At 40.1% G+C, this 16,953-nt stretch overlaps 1 protein-coding gene across 3 annotated transcripts; it reads right to left on the bottom strand.

Annotated features, from left to right (window-relative positions):
* On the bottom strand, positions 1 to 16,537 carry ccar1 (cell division cycle and apoptosis regulator 1). Of its 3 annotated transcripts, none has more exons than XM_020601727.1 (26): positions 16,452 to 16,537; positions 15,147 to 15,305; positions 14,759 to 14,928; positions 14,564 to 14,656; positions 13,638 to 13,670; positions 12,660 to 12,856; positions 12,369 to 12,495; positions 10,524 to 10,643; positions 8,859 to 9,048; positions 8,576 to 8,720; positions 8,260 to 8,415; positions 7,924 to 8,149; positions 7,159 to 7,272; positions 6,655 to 6,821; positions 5,567 to 5,777; positions 4,287 to 4,370; positions 3,773 to 3,961; positions 3,303 to 3,494; positions 2,921 to 3,139; positions 2,703 to 2,835; positions 2,307 to 2,395; positions 2,079 to 2,219; positions 1,619 to 1,739; positions 1,271 to 1,453; positions 756 to 961; positions 1 to 654 (listed from the first exon to the last, which is right to left on the bottom strand). In XM_020601727.1, exons 2-26 carry the CDS (start codon positions 15,256 to 15,258, stop codon positions 580 to 582), a joined length of 3,693 nt encoding a protein of 1,230 aa, XP_020457383.1. In that variant the 5' UTR covers positions 15,259 to 15,305; positions 16,452 to 16,537; the 3' UTR covers positions 1 to 579. The 3 variants fall into 3 exon arrangements, with proteins under 3 accessions (XP_020457383.1, XP_020457385.1, XP_020457384.1); XM_020601729.1 differs by lacking the exon at positions 16,452 to 16,537 and adding an exon at positions 16,336 to 16,354; XM_020601728.1 differs by lacking the exon at positions 16,452 to 16,537 and adding an exon at positions 15,552 to 16,097.
* Between the last annotated feature and the right edge of the window lie 416 nt (positions 16,538 to 16,953).

The raw sequence follows: 16,953 nt of genomic DNA, 5'->3' as shown, positions 1-16,953 counted from the left end.
AATGAGCTGAACAGTAAAATGACTAACTGAACATAGTTGTGGTTAAACAATGGACAGGAACAATTTACATAAAGAATTTCTGTCTGAACCACACGGAATCCCCTCCCACACTTCTCCATCCAAAGTTAGTTGCTTTTAAATATATTTTTAGTGAATTCTCTTGCACATAAATACCATTATTGCTCATTAGAAAAACAAAAATCTCTGAAAAGTACAACTCACACATACTGGCATTTAAATCTACAATGTGGCATTTTTCCAGCCATGACAAAGCTAAACCGATGGCAAAAAGAAATGTTAGCAAGTGACTAACTTACATAAAACTATGGAAATAAGCATTTCAAAGCTTCGTCAGTTAAATTTATTCTAGATAAGAAAAGTAATTCCTCAGTAAAAGTCTATTGTACACAGAAACAGGTCAAAACAAATCAATACAACGGAACCAATTCAGTTAATTTATACATGTACGTGGGAGACAATAGGTCCAAATAAAACAGTCAAATTATGCTTGCTTAGCCAATATTTACAAATTTTAAGATAATCGTGTTATAGATTAGGTTCATTTATTTTAAATGCCACTCATTCATCAGCGCCGTTTGTTTGGGACGTCGGAAAATGATCATCAGTGTCACCACATTCCTCTACTTCTTGATCCTGAGATAAAGAAAAACAACCAATGAATGAGCTCATTTCCTGCATCAAAGTAAAAATGAAATAGATGAAGAGCAACTTGGTGCATTTTAAAAATGGTTCACCTGTTTCAGCACTGCCATCAGTCCTTTGACGGTGGACATCAAGGCGGTGGACGTCTTGCTAATCTGGTCATGGTAGATCATCTTTTGTTCCTTTACACCCTTCAAAGTCTGCTCGGTTTGGCTCAGAGTGCTTTTCACCTCCTCCAGCTCCCTGGACAAGGCTTTGTTGGCTTGTTCCAACTGTGCTTTAATCTTTACTTCTTCATCTGGAGACACAACACATTTTGGCTATTGCTTTACTACTCTTAATATTCACAATCAACAGCTGTATTAGTGACTCCCATCTTATACTTGGTGTATGGCAGGTGGTAGCAATGTGCCAGTCCATGTCTTAACAGAAATCACAGTGGGAAGAAAGCTGACCGACGTGAGACTGGGCTTCTTTGTAGCAAAGCTCAAATTGAGCCAGATCATTGTCCTGATGAACTACTGACACAGAGTGTAGCTTGCAACTCATGACTAATGAAATTAGTTTCAAAGACAACATAAACAGTATAATACAGTTCAAGTCATACCCATTTTGGCATCCTGCACTATGAGCTTCTGTTCCAGCTCTTCTCTGGCTTTTTCACTCTTTTCCAGTTTCAACATCATGCTGCTGATGTCAACCATTGCTCCGTTATAGACAATCAGATTACCAGACTCACTGGCCTCTGACTGAGCACGTGCTTTTGGAGCAGGAAGTAGTGCTCGATTACCTGAGAGAAAGAGAGAATTTCATGAAGGAGAAGAGTACTCTGCTACAGCCCTCCACAATATGGTAGCTGTAGCTTATGACACTTCCAGTATCATGATAGGTTTAAAAAAAATTGTGTTTAATTGGCTATACAACACTAGCAAATGCAAGACCCATGTTGGCTCACCTAAGAGGTTCTCTATCTGGGCTTCATTAAAGGAAGGAGCAGGTTCATCCTTTCCCCTGTCTGTCAATCTGCGGTAGTAACATGTCTCTCTGACCACTGGCTTGTTCAACAGTTTCTTTATCTGGAAACAGACAAAAATCAGCAAGACAGTGTTTTTCAGCTACAGGTTCATGTACATCAGTGGGCAGGCAGTGGGTGAAATGTCAATAAAACAGACACATTTACAATCAGAAACAGACCATGTATATGATTGTGTTTGTGTGTGTATGGCTATACAGTGTGAGGATGTGTTTGAGTGAGGACATTTTGGCCAATCCTCACTTTCTGATACACCTTAAAAGGGCTGTTTGAGGGTTAAGACTTGGTTTTAAAGTTCAGATAAGACTTAGGATTCTGCTGGGGAAAAGGGGCCGTCAGTGAATGTCCTCACAAAGATGACTGTACAAACGTGCATGTTCACCTGAGCACGAGAAAGGTGCAGTCCCAGTGTGTACAAGATCTCCTCCAGGTCTCTCTCCATCAAATAGCCACAGTGGCTCTGGTCAAAATAGACAAATGCCATCAGCAGCTCCTTGTTGTGCGTGACCATCTGCTGCTTCTCCTGGGGTAACAACCACATTTATACCACCAACCATGTTTACACTCCATCATTGTCTAAATAATATGTCTGCAGCAGTAACCAACCAACCTTGTCCTTGGAGGACCTCTCTTTTGATGACTTGCGGTCATCCTTGTGGTCTTTCCTGTCTCTGTCATTGGAGTCGTCATCATCCTTGTCTAAGAAACACCAAAAGAGGAGTGAGGACATGGAGCATGTTAGTCAAATATTGTCCAGTGGAATGAAAATGTGACTACTAAATGATCACTGATGTTTGTCATTCCATTTTTAAATTATATTATTTGAGTGTGAATACAAGAAAAGTGTAAATAACAAAAACAATGTTTTCCCCATTTAAGGCCTCAGAAACCGTGGAAAATGTCCATCACCGGATCAGCGTGGTGCATGGTTTCTCATCACTGACCAAATCATTTTGTGGGAAATTCAAAAAATAATCTACTGGATTATATTTAAAGAAAACAATACCATCATCATCGTCGTCGTCATCAGCATCTTCAGCCTCCATTGGGTCATATTCTTCGGCATTGGCTGTGCTACGATCATCTTCATTCTCCTCTTCATCACGAGAATCCTCCTTTTTCACAGCCTTCTCATCATACTGGTTAAAAACACATAACTGCATGAAAGCACATTATTTATTGAGCAAACAAACCAACAAGGCCAGAAAGGTGTGAATGATTCACCTTCCTCTTCTCATCATCCTCCTTAGTCTTCTTGGCTGCTGGTTCTTCGTTCTCCTCTTCTTTTTCCTTCTTTATTTCACGCTTTTCAACTTCCTTTTTGGCTTTCTTCTCCTTTTCCTTCTTCTCATCCTTGGCAGGAAGAGCAGCAAGGGCTTTATATATGCGGTACCCAAAGTCTCTCTGTAGCATCTCGTTAAAGAGCTCAGCAAACAGGGAAACCTGGACAAGAGACAAAGGACAGTATATCATCAACCTGGACAGAAAAATGCTTGGTTTATAATAAAACAAAAACAACTGGCATCACACACTAAGGAATATGTGCATGATAAAATCTTATATTTTCATTGCAAAGAAGGATAAAATGTGATTGAGTATGTCTCACCTCAAAAGAGTGTTCCTTGTTGTCTTCCAGTCTGTAGTCCAGCAGCACACTCAGGGACATAACACTGCAGTCAAATTTGCCATTCTTGGCTGCCCAGTTGGGGTGTACGAGGATGGTGGGCTCATCAGGGAGGACGTAGCGCCTTTCTCGCCGCTGGCGTTCAAGTTCCTCCTGCCTCTTCCTTTCCTCCTCCTGACAAAGAAGAACATTTCAGTTAAATCTATTATAAACCTAATTTATGAAGATGATTTCGAATATTGAACATCCTCTCAATACGGTGACAACCTACCGGCTGGGGCTACCTTCTACTGTAATGCACACTGGCTGACAAAAAATAAAATATAACGTTAAAATAAAAACAAAGGCTAGACTAGGAGAGTCTCAGTCAACTGACAGGTCTCTATTTGACTATTAGGGGGCAGCACTAAATCTCATCCCCACACATATTTAACTAATACATTTCTTCACACCTCTCTGTCGTCTTCAGGGTGGGATGGTTCCTCTTCCTCGGGAGCTTTGATCTCTGGTTTCTCAGGTTCCTTGGACTCCTCCATCTGTTCCTCCACCTTCAGCTGCTTAGTGAGGCGAGCGATCAGCTGCGACTTTAACCCCTTAGAACTTAGAGAGCGGCAATCAAGCTCCTTGCGCAGGTCATTTACCTAAAAGGAGAGACAACGGGGACATGAGAAACACATTTAACATTAGGAAAAGAGGAGCACATGCTTTAAGATGTAAATGGATGATCCCAGTATCCAGGGCAAGATATACTTGTTGTGTGTGCAACTGATGTGAACTGATTTATACTCCTCCCAAAACAAACCAACTATAGATGATAATGCACCAAAAAGAAAGGAAACCACAACTGAATCAAATTTGAGTCATTAACATTAAGTAATGTTAATAAGTTTGTTCCTCATCTGTTCTGCACACAGATAGTTCAGGTACACATCCAACTATCAGTGGAACTTTCTCCTTGAATCTTACCTTCATTGATTTCGGGTCAAGTTTGGCCCAGTGTGTGGGTGTACTAACGTCCTTCGCTTCATCGTCATCCTTCTCATCTTCCTCCTTGACAGGAAGATATTAAGACAGAGAAAGGCAGAAAAAAAGAAAGAGGTGGGACAGCAAACGATCAGCACACTATTCGTGGGCTTAACGAGTTTTAAAGTTGATCCCTGCAAGAAGCAAGGACATATCTGCCTTTCATTGTCTCGTCCTAGTGAGCTCTCAACTGTGTTTAAGTCCACTGCTACTCAAGCATACACAGGGAAGCTCTCTAGCTTTTATGAAAACCAACAGAAATGCCCCCCCAGCTGCCAATCAATCAATCTGTGGAACACAAAAAAGGTAAAAATCAATGAGAGGTGTGTCCAAAAGTGTGTGTGTACATCAGGTGAACTGAAGCTGGGCTCCAAACGGAGTGAGGATAGGGTGGCCCTACCATGGTCTATGACTGGGTATTGCCATTTATGGGTTTTATACATCTATGTCAGAAAGGACTCCTCTGTCCTTCTGTCCAACCAACTGACCTGGAAGAACCAAATTCTACATGTAGTCCAAGTGAGAACGGAGGATCCAGCAACAAGAACAGACAAGAAACAGGACTTGGGGGAGGTACTGCATTCAAAATCAGACAATATCAAACTGATGCAAAATAAAATAAAATAAAAAAAAAAATCATACAGTAACAGTTCTACAACAAACAGATCATTTACAAGCAACTGATGCCACAGATTCCAGTTTTAAGAAAAACTCCTGATTCCAGTCCTAAAAAAAAAACAAAAAAAAAACCCACTGATTCAAATTTGAAAAATTGTTTTGAGATCACTGCTAAACAAATTTCCAACCGAAAATGAATTGATCACGTATCATTTAAAATAATGCTCCATTAAATGACAGGATTAACAGGAACAATTGAGGTGTCTGTGGACCTGGAAGCTGTTTTATCAGTTGCTATCAGGGCCTACACAATCCAGCCTAGTCTCACTGCTTTCACTGTATGTGTCTGCTGGATGTGAGGGAAGGTGGGAGTGTTGATGGGAAAAGGGAGGAGTTGGAGCAGAGGAGAAGGGGAGAGATGGAGGAGGAAACAGAGGAAGCCTAGGTGAGGACTAGTGGAGCAATAATCTGCTTGTCTTCATGTCTGCGTGCATAAATGGTGAGGTGTGCTTTGTGTCTGATGTGTATCTGCGGTTTATTTTTGTAATTCCTGTGCCTTCCTGTGAGAAGCGGAAATGAGAAGAGAGGGATTGGCGGTTCAGTGCCTGTTCTCCATCCGCCTCCTTTCGCTCGGCCGACAGCTTCTCAGCCAGCTGCTCCCGGAGTCGCCGTGACAGCACATCCCACTCTGAGCGGGTAGGAAGACAATGCCAAACATCCGGAAGAAACAAAACCACTGTCTCCACATGAGCAGGGACTGTCCGCCCCTTGTGTGTCTCCTCCGGTCGATGATAGCGAATCTCTGCAAAACGATACCTGTCGCAAAGGAAGAAGGTGCATTGGAAAGAAACATTCTGGTCAGGGCACAGTATAAAAGGCAAGCCTTGCTAGGGCGAGCCTTCTACAGCTACTTCCTCCCATGAGGTCAACAAATGATTATACATTTCATTACAGTGACCCTTGTCCCACACAACACAGCACAGACAAATGGACCCAGTCTGCAGCTCTCCAACTGTTGTCACAGGTTACGGCAGCCATTTTGAGAAAGTTGACAGGCAATCACAAGAAATAAACCAGACCCTCAAAAGTCAACCCCATTATAGCTTCAATATTATAGCCAATTATGGATGAGTGTCCTACGTTTAACATAGGATACACATTAATGCACTATATTAGGGTTGTGCGAAGAAAGACAGAATCAACAGGACAGTGAAAGCCAGATAAATATGTAAAATATTTAGCAGGGAGAATAGAAAAATAAACTAAAAAAGGCAACAACAACAACAACAACAAAAAAAAAACCAACAACAAGAAGTAATGGCAGTGTCTTCTGGTCCAGGCTACTGCTTCCAGCCATAAAGTCCATGCGTTTGGTTTTTCATCACAATGAAATATGCACAAATATGTATATAAAGAGAGTGTGACAGCGAGAGCTAAGGCAATAGCACACAAAAGGTCAAAAGAACACTGCAGAAGAAAATAAATAATAGGTAGCAAATTAACAATACTGACATAAAAAAAGCAAAGAAAAATATCATCCACCATGTCCAGGATGAAATTTAATATAAAAGGTAGTAAAATTAACAGCTTATTATGGACACAAAATGTGGGATTTTAGAACCAAAATAATTAAAAGATTTAAACAGAAACTATACTGATAAAAATAAATATTGGTGAGAGTAACAGCTCTTACCACTGAGTGCACAGACTAAGGTCTATGCCTGTGAGTGCCTTGCAACAGCGTATGGCTGTCTTTATAAGGACTGAGGGATCCTTCTCTGGGTCAGCTCCATCCAGAGAGGGAGACCAGTGACCACCAATGGCCATGGCCTCGTCTTTACCTCTCATTCCCACCAAAAACTGAGGGAGAAAGACAGATAGGGTAGGAAGGAGAGAAAGAGAGTATAGGTTAGACGGAAAGGGGGAATATGGATAAAGGGATGCAGAAGGTATGAAGAGCAAAGAAGAGGACAGAAACAGAGAGAAAGACAAAAAGGTCAACAGTATGTTCAAATACACATAACTCTGAGGATCCACAACCAAAAGAGAGAGAAAAAACACACCAGGTTTATTTACACATGTAAGCCGACATCAGATAGGACTTTTCCACATTGTTGAGTGTTCAGCAATGGAATAGGATCAATACATCATTGTCAGCACATGTGCATGGTACAAGCAGGAGAAGGCTGTGATATACCTTAATAAGTCTAGCAGGATGTTGGAAGGTGTCTCTGATTTCCTGAGGGTCCTCTGCCAGAGCACAGGACTTGTGATAGAGATCCTCTATACTGGGGTTAGCCAGCAGCATCACCTAAAATAAAGACACATTAACTTGTAACAACCCGAACTGCAAACATTCTCTAAAAATGCATGTAAGCATCCTAGTGTAGGTATACAGACCGTGGTTAGATACCAGCAGTAGAAGAGCAAGACTGGACATAAACACCTCCGTTATCTCAGCTACATGTTGTGTATATCTGAAGGCCTTTACTTGATCAATTATCTATATTAAAAGGAGTCAAACTGGATTTTTATTTCTGAGTTTCTGTTTTGATTTAGTCTACAACAGGTGTCTGCTTTAGATAAATTGATTTGTCCCCCAGCTGTAAACTAAATCTTAAGTGTATGGATACACATTTCTTGATTTTTTTTTAAATTTTCTTTTACATGTAACATTTAGTGTCATGTTACTTTAGTCCTGTTCTTAGATTACAACCAGTAGTAGCTGTAGTTTGAGAATGGCTCTTATAACGTGAGAAAAAACAAACATGTAAATTACTTTTTTTAACATTTCCAGTAGTAGCTGTAGTTTGAGAATGGCTTTTATAACGTGAGAAAAAACAAACAAACAAACATGTAAATGACTTTTTTTTAACATTTGTGCAGTTTTTTCTTAGCTCACTGCGACTTAATGAAGATGAAAGTCACACCGGTGCCAAGTATTTATCAGTGACAAGAATACCTTAGCACTATAGGTGTGGTTGACATCAGGAGGGTCCAACACAGCTGTGTTCTTGATTAGAGGATCCACCTCTTTGTGCAAAATGTGGAAGTTACAGGCATTACTAAACTGGAACGGTCGTATCAGAGGAAAGGCATCCACCCAGGTAAAGACAGCATTAAAGAAGTCACTAGGAATGTAGAGGCTATGATAGCGCCTTCTCAGCTCCATCATGTCACAGCATGGGCTGCAAAACACAGAGGACAGTGACTGACTCAGCAACACATACCACACATTTTTGAGTGCCTGACAGATCACACCACTAAGGTCTGCTTCCTACTAAAAGATTGCACTCACCCATCTAAGCTGAACTTGGAAAACTGGACAGTGTAGCGAAGCACTATCCTACGAGGCCGTCTTGGCGAGCGGTCACGTCTTGGTGAGCGGTCTCTGGAACGTTTGCGTGTGGGTGAGCGCTCCCTTGATCGCCTGCGCTCACGGTCTCTGTCTCGGCTAATAAATGAAATAAAAACTTTAGCGCAACTAGTGACCAATCAATCAAAAAACAAAATAACAGACACCAGAAATTTGTGGGAAAGTGACAAGCAGCAGCTAAATGCATAGTTTAGTGGCAAATAGCAAATATCTCAGATAATATGTACTGCCATCATACCTGCGCTCCTCTTTAGTCCTGAGGATGAGCTCAGGGGCTCGATCATTACGACTAGGGAAACGAGGCGGAGGTTCAATCCGTCGGACAGGCTGTGGCTGTGGTATCATTCTCACTGGGGGCTGAAGCAGACCCCCAGGAAACACATCTAAAGACAAAACGCATTTTTATACATTTAAATATACCAGAGCAAAGCTTTAACAAATCAAAGTCATCACCGCTTGTCTGACTTCTTAATATCCGATACTAGTTAAATATACCGATATACCATTGAGAAGTATTTTACCTTTGGGCGGAGGCTGTGGCAGCAAAGGTTGAGGAGGGTTCTGCAGGAGAGGGGCCAGAGAAGCAGCAGACAGCTGCGCCTGCAAGAGGGAAGGGGGAGCTTGTGCCGGAACACTGAATGTGGTTGGGGGAGGTAGTGACTGCAGCATGGTGGGGGCTGCTTTCATCATGTTAGGTGCTTGAGGCTGGCTCTAGAGAAAAAGGGGACAAAAAAAAAGAACATGTGAGTACATATTCCATGGCACAACAAATAAGATGAATTGCTCACTAGCTGCTCGAAGGAAAGAAGGTCTGAGTGTCTGTTTGAATGAAACAATAATAGAAATCTTACCAGAGGTGCCTTGTTAGGTTGTCCTAATCAAATACCTCAAATGTTGAGTTTAGAGTTCAGCTTAGTTTTGCACCACTTTAGTCTCACACAGTTGAATCTACCAAATGTAATTATCCAGGTTTTAACCTGGACGAAACAAAAAACAAACCCTTTTGTTTGTCAAACCTCCGGGTGAAGAAAATATGAAACCCCAATAAAAGATGATGGTTAAAGATACACTTTAGATATCTGTGAATTATGGCCAGGTATTGTTTGCAAATTTTCTACATGATCACGCAGCACAGTCTCTTATACTATGTCTCATATTAAGTTATCTAAAAAAAAAAAAAAAGCCAGGCACAAGCTTCTGTATATTAAGGTGTCAGTAACATTGACTAAATGGTACATCTTGAAACTCTGTAAAATTTGTTAGCTCTGATTGTTAAACAGAAATCAAACTGATGCCTGACTTACAAGCCAATAGTAACAAGAATGTGTGGCCTCCAATTTGTGCTCAGTTGAAAGTCAACACTAGATCACAACAGTAGCAGTTACCATCGTACTCCGCATCATTTTAGATCCACACATAATAGCTTTTACTTTTCACCAATTCACACTAAAGTAGCATTTGCTGTTTTCCATGTCATGAGGTAAAGCCACTTGAACAAAAAGGTCAAACTTATTCAGAAATACACATATTTAACTAAAAATACCATTATCAAAATTGCATATATCCCACTGTTTGATAAGACACTGATTTAAATGGTGCTGATTTGTACCCAGGAATACTGCAAAATAACAAATTTTAAATATACTTTTTTGAATCCTGAACAGCAATGCATTTGCACTCCGGTGTTATAACACAATTGTTCCTAGTTGAACAAATGCTCATTTCACTGTGCATTCTGTTCCTGACAATTAAAATTTGGTGAAAATTTATTTATAGCGGATTTTCTGATGTCACTGTCTTGTGTAGAAAGATTAATTTATTTCAACATTAAGAGGCCCAAAGTGCAAAACCACCTCTGAAACACAAATAACAGCTCAAGGAACATTTGTTTGTTATATTTATCTGTAGACCAAAGAAAGCTGTAATCTATCACAAAGAGCGCATTCAAAAATCTCAAATTAATGAAAAAAATTGGTTAAACCACTATAGAAAAAGCTGGTTCTATTAATTTGGAAACAAGAGCAAACTAAATAAACACAAATATTGCAGTTAACAATAGATGTAGCAACTGTTTTAGTTCACCATGACAGGCTAAGGAAGAAAGCCAGGAAACAAAGAAAAACAGTAAGAAAGAAACTAAATAGGGAGAAGGACAAAAAGTGTGTGATTCAGGGTTAGGGGGTTACATTTTGTCTGTTGTCCGCAGTAGAGTGCATGTCTGAGTAGCGCAGCTGCATCCCTGGCTCATTGTAAAGGCTGCCGAGCTGTGGGGAAGCTTGAGGTAAAGGCTGAGGCTGCTGCTGATGCTAGAAGGATTGAGAACACAACAGTCAATCAAAAAAAAAGAAAAAGACCTGAGAAATACAGGAATAAGATGAAATCTGAAAAGAAGAAGAAAATAAAAACAAATGTATTAGACTCCCAGACTAAGACAAGTGAACTGTCCAAGGTGTAAAATGGATCTATGGATCCCACTTCTGAATGTTCGGTTTGTTCACTTATATTGTTCATTTATAACTTTAAACTGTAGTCTGTTACAGTTCACCACAGTCATTGACATGCTGAATGTCTAAATTCTCTTCTGTTTTCTACATAACACATGTAGCGTTAAATAGCCCTGAAAGTATCAACTCCCTCCATCAGAGTGCCTCTCTATACCATGGGAGGACAAGGACCTTTACCCAATGAAAAACACATTTGCATAATTGTTATCAGTGCAGATTCCTATTCTCTGATGATGATGGTGGATGATAAGACACCACCACTCACACACGCACATCCTGCACCTGAGAACCATTTTAACACTTCATGATGGACTTTATTGAACTGACACCTGCGGGTGGTAAAAGGTACTGCCTTGTGATGGTTGATATGCTTTCAAAGTAGGCAGAAGCTTTTCCTGCCAAACATCCCCTCCATCCATCAAGGATTTCAAATGGGCTCATGTTAGCTCTGGATCTTTTCCTCATTTTCAAATACAGTACGTTAACACAACGGGCAGTGCTTGTACCCAAGAAAGACCTGTTTCCTCACACGTTTAGCAGGAAAAGCTTCTACTCACTTTGAAAACATGTCAACCGGCAGTACCTTTTACCACCCGCAGGTGTCAGTCTGATAAAGTCCATCATCAAGTGTTCAAATGGTTTGTCAGGTGCAGGGTGTGCTGCTTGTTCTGTGAGTGATGTTGTCTTACTTGAACTGTTAGTTGCACAAATCATACATGACTGACAATATTTCTGAGCATAGGTGGAAAACCCTTTTGTGAACCAGTGCTGTGTTATGACGTCCAACATTATATAATCTTTACACAGGGTTGGGAAGCATCAGAGAAAGCAGAGGAATCTGCACTGATAACATTTATGCAAATGTATTTCTCATTGGACAAAGGTCCTTGTCCTCCCATGGTACAGAGAGAGATGGAAGTTGATCCTTTCAAGGACTATTTAGCGCTACATCTTTTATGCAGGCAACAGAGGAGAGTTCAGACATTCAGTGTGTCACAGTTCACCACAGTCAGTAACAAACTACAGTTTAAAGTATAAATGAACAATATAAGTGAACAAACCAAAAATTGCTATTACAGACACCATTTAGCCCCTGTCACAAATGTTCCAATATTTTCTCGAAACCCCAACAATTCCCTGAAGCAAACAGGCAAAGTACAGAGTAACTAGACCAGGGTTTCAAATGACAAGACGGTCTTTGGGACCTTTGCTCATTTTCTGTGCAAAATCCTAGTATCAGTGGGACTCTTATTCAAATGTCAAAAAGTTATCATGTGGATATTATAATAGTAAATATTGATGAATTCAATCTTTTACAAAACAATAAGACCACAGTGTGTGCTTTTACATTTTTGTAGCAAACAGGGCAATTTTAACACAACAGATGAAGTCAAAACACTGACCATGTGCTGATTGCTGTTATAATGATAAAACAATAAGGTCAATAAGTCAAGCTGAAATCGCTGAACTGTATTATCATGTTGAGCGTTATTCTTAAGCAACGTGGAGGAACCTTAGTGTTCTCACCGACTGGTTTCCTAGCTGAGGTAAGGTCTGGATGCGCTGGGCATTCCACTTGAAGGGCATATTTGGGTTGTACACAGCTTCCACTAGGACCCTGTCACCCACCTGGGGAGTCTTTCCCTTCACAGCACTAAAAAGACATTTTTAAAAAAGTACTCAGACATCCTAATATGTCAGGTCACATTAATTTCAAATTGAAAAAGGTTCACATATCTAAATAAGTATATATTTAAGTCATGCCACCAACACACTTTCTGCACAACAAACAGTCTAACATAAGAACTTCACTTTCACCTTAGCTGAAAAAAGACATCTTCATCTACAAAGCCAAACGTGTCATGCAGCTTGTTGACAACACCAGTAAAGACTCGCTGCTTCTGTGGCTGCGTCTGCTGTTGATGGCTTGAACGTGGTGTTGGGTAGGACACAGTAATCTGGGCTGTTTGCTGGGGATTGGACAGGCTGAGGCTGGTGGGCAGGGCCACGGGGGGCTGAGGGTCAGGAAGATAAAGAAAGGTTTAAAAAAAAACTGTTACTACAAACATACTTTGGTTGCATGTCTAAACCTAATCATTAAACATCAGTCACTCAAACTCTGCAAAACTGCAAAAGGAGACATTGTACTAGCAAATCAAAACATATCTTTTTCCTCCAATAACCTAAACATAAACCCCTTAAGGAAACTGGAAAATAACCATAATGAACAAATACAGGAGGTACTACTTTGATCAGGCCAACTACTGATACATTTGATCTAAATTCCACATTCAAATGCTAACATGTAAACATTTAGGACTGGTGTAGGCATGAATGTTTTGGACTTTGGAAAATAGTCAAATAAAGGTGATTGAAGACATACACAGCCTCACGTCAACAATGCTGTATCTGTTCAGATGAAAACATGAGGAGAAACTGGCTATGGAAAATGGTATTTCATACTATATTCAGCCTTGCACAAAGTGCTGCTCTGAGGTACACCCGACAGGAAGTCTTTTAAACCCAAGTAATGTTAACAAATGCTGAACAGAGAAAGGAGAAAAATTACACAGATATGTTTACAGATAGCCTTTGGTGTACTTTCACTCCACCTCAATGCATGCTGGGATAAGCTCCATCTCATTGTGACCCTGAATATGATAAGCATGTATACATGAAAATGCACAGAAACAAAAATATATATATACACACACACACACACACACTAACTGGCATCTTTAAATGACAAACAATATACAGTATGTAGCAAATTTACAAGTGTTTTTTGCACATTACCTGAGAAATCAATGCCTGTTGAGGCTGTGGGAGCTGTGAAAATAGAAGGAAAGCAGAAAATATCAACATTTTGTTGACTTTTGACCAAACTGCAAAGTCAGACATTCATTACTCACAACAGTTCTCTAAAAAGCCCATGGTGGTGTGGTCACTAATGAAAACAAGATCGAATGTAGTCGTTGCTATATATAATACACACTGCCACTTGAGGGGCTGTATCAAATAACCCTTACAGCACACTTCCAAGATCTCTCTCAAGACACAGCTGCTTATTTATCAGGAAATCTAGAGCACTAAAGCATAAGGAAAAATAAATGCCAGTCTTTCCACTACAACATGGTTGCATGCCAGCGTTAGGAGAGATAACCACTATGTCATTAAAAACAAACGAACAAAAAAACCATAAAACTCAACCACAAAAGATGATTTAAGAATTTTATTGAGATCTAGTAGTAATAAATAGATATCAGTAAACTAAATGTTCTTTTTCCCCAGGACAGTCAGGACTATCCAGACATACTATAATTTAATATAATAGCCTATCACTTGTTTAAGTTTGTCAGTTCAAAACCTGATTAGACTACTTCACAAATGCTCTGCTGCACAGACTAGCAGGTATACTAGCATCATTGGAAAGCGCTGGTCATGCGGTATATTTTGAGAAACGACTCACAACGAGGGAGTGAGTAACGTTACTTATTAGGATTAAACCCAGTAAAATTTACCCAATATTAGTTATTTCAATCGACCATCTTCCTTTCTCTCTCCCTCTCTCCTGACAGATCACAATTTACACAAAGCAATGACAAAAATATATATCATTTATTTGGGAGTCTAACTCCATCAATACCTTTTTGTAAGGTTCTAGTGGCTGTTTATGAGGACTATCCAAATTAAAATGAAAGTGATATGAGCCTCTCTTTCACCTGATGAGGTACATTGTACAGTTGCTGGGGGGGTTGCTGCTGTTGTTGTTGTTGCTGCTGCTGATACTGCTGGAGAGCTGTATTGATCTGAGACTACAGACAATAAAAATAACATGGGATAGACTGTAACTGATAAAACAATGGTACGTGTGACCAGAAAAAGATGCACATTTGCTAACTGTGTTTTGGACTGACCTGTTGTAGAGCTGCTGCTGCTGCAGCTTGCTGCTGCAGGGCAGCAGTTTGCTGAGACAGCTGATAGTTTGCAGCAGACTGGTTGCTAAGAGACACTGCAGCCAAGGCTGACTGCTGGGAGTAAACTGAGGGAGATGCTCCCAAAAGAGATGGCTGCTGTACAGCAAGAGCTGCATAGAGGAGGAAAAAAGGTACAAGACTTGGTCAAGTGTGGAAAAATGGGGCCATCTCTGAAGAATAAGATGGTGGAATGGATATGAGAGCACATGTAAGAGTTGGTGAAGTCTTAATAGCAAAATGAGGACAACATTTAATGTTTTGAGCATAACTTAGTACCAGGTAAAAGAGGAAATGCAATAGCCTGGACCCTTAGGTTTGCTATACTTACAGTGCAGACTGTTGAGATCAATAGACTGTCCTGAGTGCCCCGGCTGGGACACTGCTGTGGCAGCAAATTGAGTCGCCCAAGGTGGATTCTTCTGTCCCCCAAACTGGGCCATGACTCTTCAGGTTAAGCAGGCTCTTCTCACCAGGCCGATGCTTCTTACTAAAAACAAACCATAATATGCAGCATATTAGTAGGATGTTCAGGAGATATTAGGGTCAAACAACTAATATTTTTTCGGCACCTGTAACAAACATTTTAAAATGATATGCAGTGAAACATTTTAAAGTATGAAAGATATTACAAGTTTGTTTATAAAATACATGAAACCTAAGCAGACAAATTGTATTGCCTATTAACTTGTCACTGTCTACTTTGCAATGCAGCAAGTTACCCAGAGAGACGTACATTTGCTGCCAAAGACCGGGAGCAGGGGGTAAACAATGACAACTAAAATTGGCTCCAATGCAGCACCATAACTTTGGGAAGCAGCAGCAAAGACGACAAACGTTATGGTGTGTTTGTGACACCCTCCTTCAAATATTAAATCGGATAGAATGTCTTCTTTAATTTGAGAACAACTTTACACGGCTAGCATGTTAACACTGCCCGGACAAGCAAAATGAACCTTATTTTCATACGTTTATTTCAATAACTCAGTTAATGTTAGTCTAATGTTTACTGAAATTGTTAGGCCGTTTGAGGGAACACCTCAAGAGAACAAATTCGTAGTAAAACTATGTTATTAAAAATGTTGCCCTTGATTTTGCCTGCGCTCCGTACATTTAACGTTAGGCTAACTGCTGACACAGCATCCTCGACAGGATAGCTGACGTTAACCACTTCTACTGACAGTAGGCTAGCGCAGGCCGCTAGCTAACATTTAAAGCTAACAAGAAAATTCTATTTTTAAGGCTAACATGGGATATCTTAAGCTTTTTGTAGGTTAACGTTATTGTGGCTTTGTCAACATTACGAAAACATGTGTTTAGCTACAACCACTTTAAAACAGCATGACCAATGTAAAAAGGTAGTGTGTACATAGCTAGACAACACCTAGCATCTGAACGTCGCTAGCTTTGTTGCTAAATTAGCCTCGTGCTGGATTAGTAATGGAGCAAGGCCCTAGTTAACCTTCACTGTCTCTTGCAGTTAGCACTGAATGGCTAATGTTTTAAAAGCATAAGCATACACATTTTCCAATGGCAACAGCTCTCCTGCATGGAATTCAAGTTTGCAATTATATTTTCACGATAACTAAGGTTGGATATAAAAAAAAAAAAAAAAAACGTTGTCAACACTGCTTACCGCTGTCCCCTACGCCGGCCGATGAATACAAACTGCGCATACGCGGAATATGGACCACACCGTGCACGCTCCAAGCGGCCAAGACATACACTCACTGGCCACTTTATTAGGTACACCAATTGTGGGCAACTCAATGCAGCATTTCTGCCTTAACACCTGTGTTTATGAAGCTCAAAAAGTTTGAATTTTTGGTGAAATTGTTTATAAATGTATAAATTCAATTACATGTTTATTTTTGCGGTCACAGATCAAGGTAGTATTGTACAGGACTACATTATATTTAAAGTTGTCTATATTTTTGTGGCCCCAGCTATATGCGAGAGGGTCAGCATATTAGGAAGATATTTGAATATAATGTAGTCCTTTAACTATGACCTCAATAATAAACATATGTCAAATCAAGAATCTTTATTGTTATTATGCATAGCAGAATGAATTTTTTTTCCGGCAGCTCTTGGATTAAAAGACACATTACTTACATAACACACAATTGTATAAGTCA

The sequence above is a fragment of the Monopterus albus genome, unplaced genomic scaffold (genome assembly GCF_001952655.1).
Source record: "Monopterus albus unplaced genomic scaffold, M_albus_1.0 scaffold52.1, whole genome shotgun sequence".
In the NCBI taxonomy this organism is placed as follows: domain Eukaryota; kingdom Metazoa; phylum Chordata; class Actinopteri; order Synbranchiformes; family Synbranchidae; genus Monopterus; species Monopterus albus.
The sequence above is the reverse complement of the archived record's forward strand: the minus strand, read 5'-3'. Positions and strand labels throughout refer to the sequence as shown.

What these genes read in the sequence shown, in the direction of transcription:
- ccar1 (XM_020601727.1), bottom strand. Translation starts at nt 15,258, where the DNA reads ATGGCCCAGTTTGGGGGACAGAAGAATCCACCTTGGGCGACTCAATTT. An exon ending in ACAAGGAACACTCTTTTGAG is followed by an intron (nt 3,140 to 3,302) that starts GTGAGACATACT and finishes TCTCTTGTCCAG; the next exon opens with GTTTCCCTGTTTGCTGAGCT. An exon ending in CCAGATAGAGAACCTCTTAG is followed by an intron (nt 1,454 to 1,618) that starts GTGAGCCAACAT and finishes TCTTTCTCTCAG; the next exon opens with GTAATCGAGCACTACTTCCT.